The 11,464-nt window shown below is 48.6% G+C and overlaps 1 protein-coding gene across 1 annotated transcript in view; it reads right to left on the reverse strand.

Annotated features, from left to right (window-relative positions):
- Nucleotides 1–10,194, reverse strand: part of Tll2 (tolloid like 2) — a 116,885-nt gene extending 106,691 nt beyond the window's left edge. Inside the window, exon 1 of the mRNA XM_076834561.1 lies at nt 10,002–10,194. Within this exon, the coding sequence (XP_076690676.1) occupies nt 10,002–10,194 (193 nt within the window). The remainder of the gene's footprint in view (nt 1–10,001) is intronic.
- Between the last annotated feature and the right edge of the window lie 1,270 nt (nt 10,195–11,464).

Here is an 11,464-nt window from a genome sequence, read left to right on the forward strand (position 1 = left end):
ATTGGCAGAAGTGGTTAGAGGGTGGCGTGATCACAGATAGGTCCATAACCAATCAGCAGGAAAGCTCGGTTCCTGTTGCTATGTTTGCATCCAGGCAGAACTGGATTATGAGCAGGCTGAGGGTACCAGGATAAACCTGTTTATATGCATTGGTTTATCTGTCATCCTCTCCCTGCTTCATGGGTGAGAGCGAGCGAGCAGTGGAAGAAAACATTATCACTTGCCACATGCTGCAGATCCCCAGAGAACTCTTGGCAGTCCTGAGAGGGAGAAATAAGTATCTGCAGGCCACTGGGATTGTCACTTACAGGGAAATTCTTAAGTGGGGAACAATAATAGGAATACTATTAATAGCAAGGAGAATAGCAATGAATGATAGCTTGCTAAACACATTAACATTTAATCTTCAAACAAACCCATATGATGGGTTTTCATATCATTCCCATTTTTCAAATGAGGAAAACTGAAGCTCAGAGAGGTTAAGAAACTTGATCGAAGCCAAATTGATAGTAAGGGAAGAGATGGGCTTCTAGCCTTGGGTTACCTGATGCCCAAAAAGAGTCACTTGCAAGGGGTTTCATTGCCTCTGCTCTTGAAACCCAGAGCTTCCTTGGGAAACTTGATCGTCTAGGTTATCTAGGGGAAAGAGCATGGCTGGACCTGACACTCATGCACTGCCCCAGGGCCTTCCGGAAGAAAGATGGAGGGACAGATGTATTTCAGCATCCTGAGTTATTCGTCATTATTCTCAGTGCTTTGGGACTGAGAGTGCTTTGAAGGCCAGAATTCTCTCATCCTTGTCAGATTCCTATGCTAAGGGCAGAGACAAGGTGGTACGTTTTGGTAGTCTGGGGAACAAATACACAAACATGACCTTCAGACTAGGCGTGGTATAGATGCTTGTTTACTGTGGGTAGCAGAGTTGAGAAAAGATAGAGGATCCAAGTTAGGACAGGCCACATGGCCTGGAGTGGAGAGCAGGGATTTGAGGTTCTTGTTCTACCACTTCCAAGCTCAATCCTGGGCAGGGCCCAGCCCAGGTTGTCCCCTGCACAAGCACCCAAACTATTTCTTACAATGCCCATGAAATTACATGAGGCCAGGCCATGTCCTAGGGGCATCCGCATAATCTGATCTGTTTGAGAGACCAGTAGAGGGAATGGAAGGAAAGGAGCTTTGTAAATTATTAGTTGTAGCCAGAGTCAAGGAAATGTGGCAATGGGAGGGTTAATATCTTCATTTTCCTCTTGAAAAACATTGGCAAGAGCCAAGTCTTCTTGGTTTGAGGACCCATGAAATTATAGCTTCTCTTCAGATTGAGGGGCAAGGTCTCCTGGGAGAGGCTGTGTGCCACCAACAATGTGGTATAGGCTGGTGCCTGGAGCTCTTTGGAACCTGAAGGCCATAGGAACACTGCTTTGGGAAGAAAAGTGGCCAGGAGGCACTTCTCCAAACAGCCAGGAGCTGGTTTCTCAGGTGGGACCAGATGTCAGTGTCTAGGTGATACAGAAACTCTCGGCCTAACCATCCCCAAGGAGGCTCCCAAGCTTCTAGGTAGGTTTCAGTTTGTAGGTTTCCAGATATAGAGGAGCTACCTGTGTCATTAATCAACATCAAACTCCTAAAACATCATTGGGCTTTGGTTGTTCGGATATTGGGTTTCCTGCCAGCTGGAAATCTTGTTGGATTTCTGCAGGATGATGATAATAAAAAACTAAAGTATTTACTAAACATCTACCATCTCCAGGCATTATTCTAAGTACTTTACCTATATGAATTCATTCAATCTTCATAGTAATCCTATGTGGCAGACATTAGTATCTCCATCTTGTAGATGAGAAAACTGAGTCTCAGCAAGCTTAAGCAGGTTTGCTCAGAGTCCCACAGCTATTAGTGGCAGAGCCAGGACTTGAACCTAGGCGAATGGCCTATAGTGTCTGCCTGCTTCGCCCCTGCTGCCTTACAGGAATGGAAAGCAGTGGTGTTTAAGTGAACCAATTCATCCACACATTTTGGGGGCCACGACAGGTTCTTCAGCAGCCAGGTAATTCTAGCAATGAATCTATGCTGAGAGTATGTAGCATATTAATCAAATGCTTCTATCTGCTAGGCACAATATCAATTATCTTTCATACCTCAACAGCCTGCTAATAGGAATTTCTATTAACCATATAGTACAGATGAGGAAACTGCAAACTTAAAAGGTTGAGGAGTTGCTCAAGGTCTCACAGCTAGTAAGAGCGGAGAAGGAGGACCTAAGTCAGCCTGATGCCAAATCATGGTATGGAACCACAATGCTGCCACAAGGTTCTTGTCCTTTGTGGACCTGGGAGGAGCCAGGTACCCTAACAACCATGGCCCAGGCAGGGGAGCACCATGAGGGTGTCCAGAGAAGCAGTGGTCAGCCAGATGTTCAGAACTGACCTCAGAGGTGCTGGGGAATGAAACGCCTGGCTGACCTGTCTATACTCAGCTTCCATCTCGGAGCATCTTCCTGCTCAGGCAGCCAGCTGTGTACAGCACAGGCAAGAGGAGCCAGGGGCAGTGTCGAGGTCTGACAGGTACATAGATCGTCAGTGCAGAGCTTGGCATGTGCCAGAAGCCCTGCAGATCTGGGGCTTTGTGGGGGCTCTGCAATAACGTTATTTCCCCTCCTCCTGTCTCACTATGCAGGACGAAGGAAAGGACACTCTTATGACACACATGCCACCTGTAGGAAGAGTGTTGTTATGGTTTGGATGTGAGGTATCCCCCAGAAGCTCACATGTGAGACAATGTAAGAAGGTTCAGAGGAGAAATGAATAGATTCTAAGAGTCTTAACTAATCAGTGATTTAATCCCCTGACAGGGATTAACTGAGTGGTAACTGAGTGGCAGGGTGTGGCTGCAGGAGGTGGGAATTAGGGCGTGGCTTTGGGTATATATTCATGTCTAGAGAGTGGAGTCTCTGCTTTCTGATGTGAGCTGCTTCCCTCTGCCACACTCTCCAAACATGATGCTCTGTGTCACCTTGGGTCCTAAGGAATGGAGCTGGCCTTCTATGAACTAAGACCTCTGAAACCGTGAGCCCTCAAATAAACTCTTCCTCTTTTATAGTTGTTCTGGTCAAAACTTTTAATCACAGCAGCAAAAAAGGGGACTAAAACAGGTGTGCAATGTCAACCACTGCACCTCTGGGTACAGAAAAAAGGAAAAATGGACTCCACTGCAAGACTTGGGGACCTGGACTGGGTTGTAGTTCAGTGGTAGAGTGCTTTCCTAGCACTTGTGAAGCACTGAGTTCAATCCTCAGCACCACATAAAATAAAAAATAAAATAACAATAATAAAGTTATTGTGTCTATCTACAACTACAAATATTTTTTAAAAAGAGAAAGATTTGGGGACCTATCTGTGATGATGTCAATGTGGATTTTGTGTCTGCAAACATGGGCTCTGTTCACAGGGAGAGCATTGGAAGTTAAAGAAGCATTATTGTCAGGTAGAAAGTCCAGGCCCAAAGCTCAGTTTCCTCTAAGGCAAAACAGATGCTGTGTGCCCTGGGTGCAGTGTTCAGGGTCACGGGTGGAGTTCTTATTATCTTTACCTCTCAGAGCAGCCCCACGTACCAGGCATGCTCCCCAGTCCAGTCTCCTCTTTTCCAGACACTGCTCAAGCAGTGTGAGTAGCGGCCACTGTTAGGAGCCCTGGGCTATTTGACATGTGATGGCCACACATCAGGCTTGCTTGGATGAGCTGACTTCTTAGTTGACTGTAATTCAGAAGCCAAGACAGTGAATTTACTTCCACAATTTGGCCCCTGCTCCTCATTTTTATTTACTCTTATTTTTTTAAAGCATTTTTATTGAGATACAAACTCCTATACTATAAAATTCACCCTTCCCTTTTTTTTTTTTTTTTTGGTGCTAGTGAATGAACTTGGGTGCTTTACCACTGAGCTATATCCTAGTCCTCTTTTATTTTTGAGTCAAGTTCTTGCTAAGTTGCCCAGGTTGGCTTTGAACTTGGGATCCTCCTGCCTCAGCTTACCAAGTTGCTGTGATTACAAGCACTTGCCACTATGCCCAGTCCTCTTCACCTAATTTTGAGACTGTTTAACAACAATTAGCAGATCTGAAATTAAGAATCCCCAACTCTGGGCTGGGGTTGTGGCTCAGAGGTAGAGCGCTCACCTAGCATGCATGAGGCACTGGGTTCAATCCTCAGCATCACATAAAAAATAAAAATAAAAAAATAAAGATATTGTGTCCACCTATAACTAAAAAGTATTTAATTTTTAAAAAGAATTCCCAACTCTAATTATACTATATGAAATTATTAATTTATTTATTGCAAAAATTCAAATTCTTCTACAGCATTTCAGCAAATAAGTTCAATAAGTTCTTGTGAACTATAATTATATAAATATCATTGAGCACTTGCCTCATGCCAGAAACTGCTGAAAAATTAATGAATAATGCTTGTAGCAAGTAGATTTTAGCACTTTTTTTCAAGTGAGGAAACTGAGGCTCAGGGAGCCTAAGCAACTTACTCAAGGTCACACAGTCTTGCAAAGGGAAAGATTCTGTGGGGCTTTTTGTTTATTTTTGAGATGGGGTCTTGCTATGTTTGCCCAAAGTGGTCTCCAACTTATGGGCTCAAGTGACTCTCCTGCCTTAGCCTCCCAAGTAGCTGGGAGTTTAGGTGCCATCACCATGCCCAGCTCAAGGGGCAGATTTTGAATCCATGTTTGGCAGGTGTCAGATCCTGTACCTTTAACCAGTCTTCTCTGGGACACTGCATGGAATGAACTAGGAGAGACAGAGGTAGACTAGATGCTGCTTCTGCCTGGAGATTGGGAAGACGAACACATAAGTCCAACATGGCCCTGAAACATTTCAATTCCATCAAATCAGCACCTGCCTGTCAGCAAGCACCTCATGACAAGTAGGAATGAAAATCAAGCTGTGGAAATGCCAGGGGTCTTAACCAGGGCGTGACCCGTGGGACTCTCCTGGGGGACCAGTGGGATGCCAGTTGTGAGACTCAGCTCTGCATAGGAACCAGGGTGCTGGTGCCTGCCATGAAGGGTAGAAAGGCTGGAGAAGCCCTGCCCTTGGGCCCAAAAGCTCCAGGAATTCTCATGAGGTCTGCAGCCCTCTGGCCAGGGCTACTTTTCCTGTCAGGCTGACAGCAAGTATGGAGTTCCATCAGCAAAGGACCCAACCCACACAGGGCCTGAATCACTCCTCTCTGGTACAACAGATGATGACCAATGCCTTCAGAATGCTGGATACGGTAGGTACCGGCCTTGTGACAAAAATCCCCGACTCTGTAAAGTTTAACATTTTAGTCTTACATCAGCAATGTGATGGCTGCTGGCAAGAGATGCCCCAGAGAGTGCTCTAGGTGACCCCCTCCAAAACACACCTGATTAGTAAGGCATCCTGGAGAGAATGACAAGGTGGAGTGAGGCCCCAAATTCCAGGCAGAAGTAAGGTCTGAAAGTGTGAAAAGGATCTAAACTTGCCCACAAAGAAATAGGCAGTTCCCAGGCCACAACCCTCACCACTGGCTCTTGAGCCATGCATCATCAGGTGCCACCAACTTTATCATATCACCAACCCAGGACTCAGCTGTGAGGAAGCCCTGGCACCTGTCCAACCACTGGCTGAAAAGTAAAGCTGGCTGCCCACAGGTTCCCTTGGATTTAATAAATTCAAAGGCTATACAAGCAATTTCACATAATCTGAGCCTCATGTAAACAATTTTGGTGACCTGAGTCACATGCTCTCAGCTCAACTCTGGGCAGTTCCATGCCTTCACTCCATGTCTCCCCACATTTCTGCTCTAGGACTTTCTGAACCTGGAGGGCCCACAAAGCCTGGATGTGCAGGAGGATGGCAGGTCACAGTTTCCCGAACCAGCTACAACAATGTCTCCTATCCCACATTCTTGTTTAACAATGTGACTGTGACATTCTTCCCATAGGACAGGTGAGTCTCTGTTCCCTTCCCTTGAGTCTGGGAGGGCTTGTGACCACAGTGGAAGTGATGATTCATGACCCCAAGGTAGGACCATCAAAGGCACTATAGCTTCCATCTGTTTCTCGTGGATTCACTTAGAGTCCAGTGGCCATGCTATAAGGAAGCCCAACTAGCACTCACAGAGAAACCACAAGAGGCCATTTGCAGATGTTTATCCAACAGTCCAACTGAGGTACCAGGCAACAGCCAGTCTCAACTGCCAGACATGTGAGTGAACGAGCCTCCAGAAGACTCTAGCCCCTAGCTGGTGAGTCACTCCAGCCTGAAAATCTTCCTAGGTGAGGCTCAGACCACATGGAACAGACAAAAGCCATGCTGCTGGGTCCTTTCCAAATTCCTAATCCACAGACTCCAGATATAAGAACATGGTGATTTTCTACACCACTGAGTTGAGGGTGGTCTCTTGTGCAGGAATAGAGACTGGATCAGGGAGCCAACAACAAAGGGAGCAGCCTCTGGATAAATGCTCCAGCCTCCTATCCTTTGGGCAGATAATTCTAGGAAGTATTCTGTAAGCTTCTCTGAGGTCCCATTGGGGTCAAAATCGCATCACATAAAACAGCTACCTCAATCCCACTCCCTACATGGAATTTCCTTCTCTATCTCACCCTTCCTGCTCCCTCCCCTCTGGTTCCTGGGATTGCTTTCCAAACACACTGTCTACACACAAGTCCTTGTATAAGGCCTTGCTCTCTGAGGAATTCAAATAAAACTAGCCTTATATCTAGCCTACAAGACAAGTATTTTTGCTCTCATCTCCATTTTGCGGATGGGGAGACTGAGGCATGGAGAGGTAAAATGACTTGTTAACAGTCACACAGAGAGTAAGAGGCAAGGTCTGATAAGGATCCAGGCCTTCTGGCTTGAATCTTCTTAAAGAGCTATGGATGAGGTCAGGCAGCAGCAGAAGGCGCACCAAGCTTTGCTCTCAGAGGCCTGGTGGTGGGGAGGGTGTTGTGACTTACTGTATAGTACAGGGTTGTTCTGTCTGAATCAAAGGAAAAGCAAAACAAGAGAGCTATAAACCACTGGACAAAATATGTTCCCAGAAACCCAACATCCCTCACCAGTCCCAGGCCAGGAGTGCTTCACAGATTCAGTCCCACTCCATAATTATCTGATTTAAAAGTCATCCCCCTTCACAGCATCAAAGACTATCTATTAGTAAATATAGAATTTACAGCTTAAAATCTGCTTCAAAAGATCTGCATGAAGATGTTCTTTCCACCTATTTCTAGAAAATCTATTTGTAAGTACCTAACAATGTGTCCAACCACTGTTCTAAGCACTTCCATCTGTCAGAAATTATAAATCAAATGACTTGTTCAAGGTCATGCAACTTATAACGGCAGAGCAAATGGTAAACTGGTAAAAATGGTAAAAAGTAAATTGAAAAAGTGATGAACTGTAAACATTAACATTGTAAATAGTACATATGACACTTGCAAGTTTGCTCAGCCTCTGAAAGCCTGGCTGGAATCAAAGGTCACAAAACCATAAAACACTGAATAGGAAGGAACTGGGGGGCTCAAATGCCTGTTAGGTGTGAAGTGGTCCCAGGGCAAGATGGCTGATGAGAACCAAGAGGAAAGCACCCCAGAACTGTCATTCTTAACAAGACCAAAATCTTCCTTCCACAGGGGATGCGTCCAAGGTGACACAGCTACTGAGAGGCCAGGAACAGATCCAAGTTTCTCCCCTCTGCAAGCGGGATCCACAGAGAATGGAGACCCACAATGGAGAAGAGACATGTGGGAACTATTTTAGATTAGAAACCCTGAAGCAGATCCTAGGAGAAGGGCTTCTGGCTGAGACAGGAATGAGCTGCTCTTAAAGGTTTGCTTTAAATATGCAACCAGGAAGTGCAGTGCCCTTCAGCTGAGCCCAAAGGCAAATCCTTTCATTGAGACTTCAGTGCCCTCTGAACTGCTTGTTGCCCTTCCATATGGCTGTTCCCTAGATCAAGGAATTTCCATGAGATTGGGTAGAATGAGATTGTTTCCTTCTCCCTAGGTCTCCCTTGCCATTGCCCTCTTCTGGCCACTCTCAGTATCACATAGCCCAGAGAGGCCAGAGGGCTGGGAGGATACAGAGCTGACTGAAACCACACTCCCAGGATTCTCCACGTTTTCACCCTGCCAGCCCATCCCATCCTGTGGGCAACAGTTGCAGAACATGCCTGCCCCTGGTTAGCCAACATTCTCTGCAAAACTGCTAGAGAAAATGAGGCCCCATCAGGCTACACTGCCTCAGGGATCTCCCTCAAGGCTGAGACGAGGCTGGGAAGCTCTCACAGACCGCACTGTGTCTTTTTTACCTCTGGATTTGCGGTGTCCAGGCCAGCATCCAACATACCGCAGGTGCTCAACCTATTCCTGAGCACCAGCTGCTGTACTGCCTCCCGCAAGGGCCAGCTCCCACCTGGCAGAGACTAGTACCTGACAGGTGTCACTGGTGGCTGATCCACCCCTGCCCCATTCTCCCAAACTCAGTACCCTCTTTTCAGGGCCAGACCGCCATCCCAACAGCACTCTGGATACCCTTCTCCCTTGGCTATGAGTGATGTCCCCTGAGGCACTGCATGCTACCTGCTGACATTCTCTTGAATTACTTCTGCCCACCTTCCCAACTCAGAAGACCCACAAGACATAGCACTAGGTGGATATTCTGCAAGAATCTTCCCTGTGGTAAAACCAGACTCCTCATGCCTGGTTTGATCTTCAACCTTTATGTAATCTTGAGGTCTCACAAATTCCCTAGGTCCTCTAGCCTCTTAGGAACCTTTTCTTTCCTGACTTCCTCTGGTTTCCACCCAGGCTATACCAGAGCCACTGCAGTAACAATAAAAATAACTAAAATGCTATCATAGTCATTCCACTGGAAAAGAATTTTTCCAGAAATCATCTGAGCCTTCCTATTTGCTCCCCAATTTAGAGATGAGGAAACGAGGCTGAAAGAGGAAGGAGAGAATGCAGCTCTGGACCATGACACTGGCACAGACCTGGAAGATGCAACCTGCCTTCTGAGGGTGACAGCTTACCTCTTTCTGCTCGTCTCAGCTGGCCGCTAAGTGACACTGGCTGGACAATGCTCAGAGATAAACACCACTACCCACGGGCCACTGGCCACAGAGCAGGAGTGGGGTCCTCTGAGCCCAGCACCTCCCCGGGAGGAGAGCAACCCCCTGGCCTGGCTGGGAACTGCCCCTTCAGCTATCTTTGGAACCTGCGCTTGGGTCCTTCTGGGGCTGACAACTCAAGGATTCCTGCTCGGAAGCCACTACCCAGAGAACCCTCAGCTAGTTGGTAGTTCGCGGTAGTCCCGCGCGTCCCGGGGCGCCGCTTCCTGGCGGGATTAGAGCACCTGCCGGTTTCCATCTCCGCCCGCCCAGGGCATCTCCGGGCCGGGACGATGCTGAGGGGACTACCGGGAAGTTTGCCGCAATTCAAGTCCTGCGCATTCTTCCTAGGCGACCCTTCCTTCTACAGACTGTGAAGCTTTTCTCTTCTTAAAATTTCTTCCCAAGAGTACCTACAGATCTTGGGAAACTTTGAGCAAAACTTACATATGCTGTGAGGCTAGAGCCGGCAACTCCATCTGAGCCCGGGAGCGCCGCGCCCAGCCGGTTGCTCTGCTACAGCCCAAAGCGTCCGGCGGCGGCCGGTGCTGAACCCTCGGCTGACAGGCACCCTCGGACACTCAGCGCCCTCTCGGCCTCGGGTACTCAACCCGATTCGCTTTGGGAACGTTCCTGCGGCCACCACCCGGTGAGCGCAGCAAACCTGCCGGAACGTCCAGGGCTCAGAGGGGTATTTAAGCAGCTCCTAGTAAGCATTGTTTTCCCGGGGAACCCGGGGCATCTCCAGGGAGGGGAGGGGAGACCAGCCCCACAGACTGCAGCGCCGGCTCGCCCACCACTCATTTGCATTTCAAAGGCAAACTTCTGCCGGACTTCCCCGGAGGCGACGGCACCTACCGGCTTTGCACGGGTCGTGGTAATGCTCCAGCTGCTGCTCCGCGCCCTCCTCGCCCTCCAGAGCCGAATAGTCCGAGGCGACGTCCAAGCGCTCCTCCAGCCCCCCAGTGCCGCGGGGCAGCGGCAACAGCAGCAGCAGCAGGGGCGGCAGCAGCAGTGACACCGGGGCCCCAAAGGCAGTCGCCCGGGGCATGGTGGTGCGGGGCGGCGGGGGCCGAGGGAGTTGCGTGCACAGAAAGCTCGGCTCAGGCGAGGGACGGTGCACGAGGTGGGCTCGCGGCGGTCGAAGCTCGGCGGTTACACGCGGCTGCCGGGCATGGCTCTGGCGCAAAACGAGCTGAGCGCGGCGCCCCCTGTCCGTGTCGGGGCACCCGGAAAGCAGACGCTCGGAGTGACTTGCCCAGCGGCCGGGGCTGCGGCGGCTGCGACTGTAGCGGTGGCGGCGGTGGTTGGAGCAGTGGCCGCTCCGCCCCTCTCCACCAGGGCTGGACCACAGAGCCCTCGCCAAGGACCCCGGACAACCAATCACTCGGGCGCCCGAGACGAGGCCCCTCCTCTTCCCGGCACCTCCGCAACTTCGGAGGAAGGGGAGCAAGGTGAAGATGCTGAAGGCAAGGGCCGGGGACCAGCGGCGCGCCCACCCAGTGGAAGGCGCCCTTGGTTGGATGCCACCTTGGCCTTCGGCCCTCGGGAATATAGCTCCAGGATATCAAACCTGGGCTTCCCGCCTTATTCTCAAAACTCACTTTACAACTCCCCGAGGCACACGTGGACGAAGGCAGGAACACGGCCAGCAGCCCTATTTGAGCGGTTCGCATCTCTACCAACTCGCAGTGTGTTTTCAGACCATCGCTTCTCTGAAGAGATAAAGTCCCTCTCACCGCAGGAAAAATCAAGGATTCTCTGAGCTCTCTCAACATCCCCTCCTCCGGTTGTTGCAGCACCCACCCAAGCTCATGTATTGGCTGATGACGTGTAAAGAAGAACGATTTAAGACGACAGATTTCCCCTCTAGGTGACCCTATCCTTTAGTAAAATAGTCTAAGATGTTTCCTACAGGCAAAAAGAACAAATGAACGTGCTTTTTGTGTTGAATTACAGACATGTTTTATCAAATAAGTTCCTCACCATTAATTTAGTGGAATAAAAATGACCAATTTCTGGAATATTTTCCCCCAATGAAAAACATATGCCCAGATAGCTTAGGAGCACAATAAAAAAAAATTGAAACCTATGTTTTGAATGTTGTACCTTATGTGTAAAAATTGTGAGAACTGAGCCATCTTGATTTAGAGACATTATCATTTGCTTTTCAAAAATCTTTTTATGCAAGCAGAATTGCCTTAAGTATAACACAGCAATGTGTACATGCAGAGGCTTTTATCAACACACCAGTAGAATCTTCTTGCATTCAGACTGAAAGCAGAAAATTAGACTGAACTTTTCTTTGGAGTTTCCATATG

The sequence above is a fragment of the Callospermophilus lateralis genome, chromosome 15 (assembly GCF_048772815.1).
Source record: "Callospermophilus lateralis isolate mCalLat2 chromosome 15, mCalLat2.hap1, whole genome shotgun sequence".
Taxonomy (NCBI): domain Eukaryota; kingdom Metazoa; phylum Chordata; class Mammalia; order Rodentia; family Sciuridae; genus Callospermophilus; species Callospermophilus lateralis.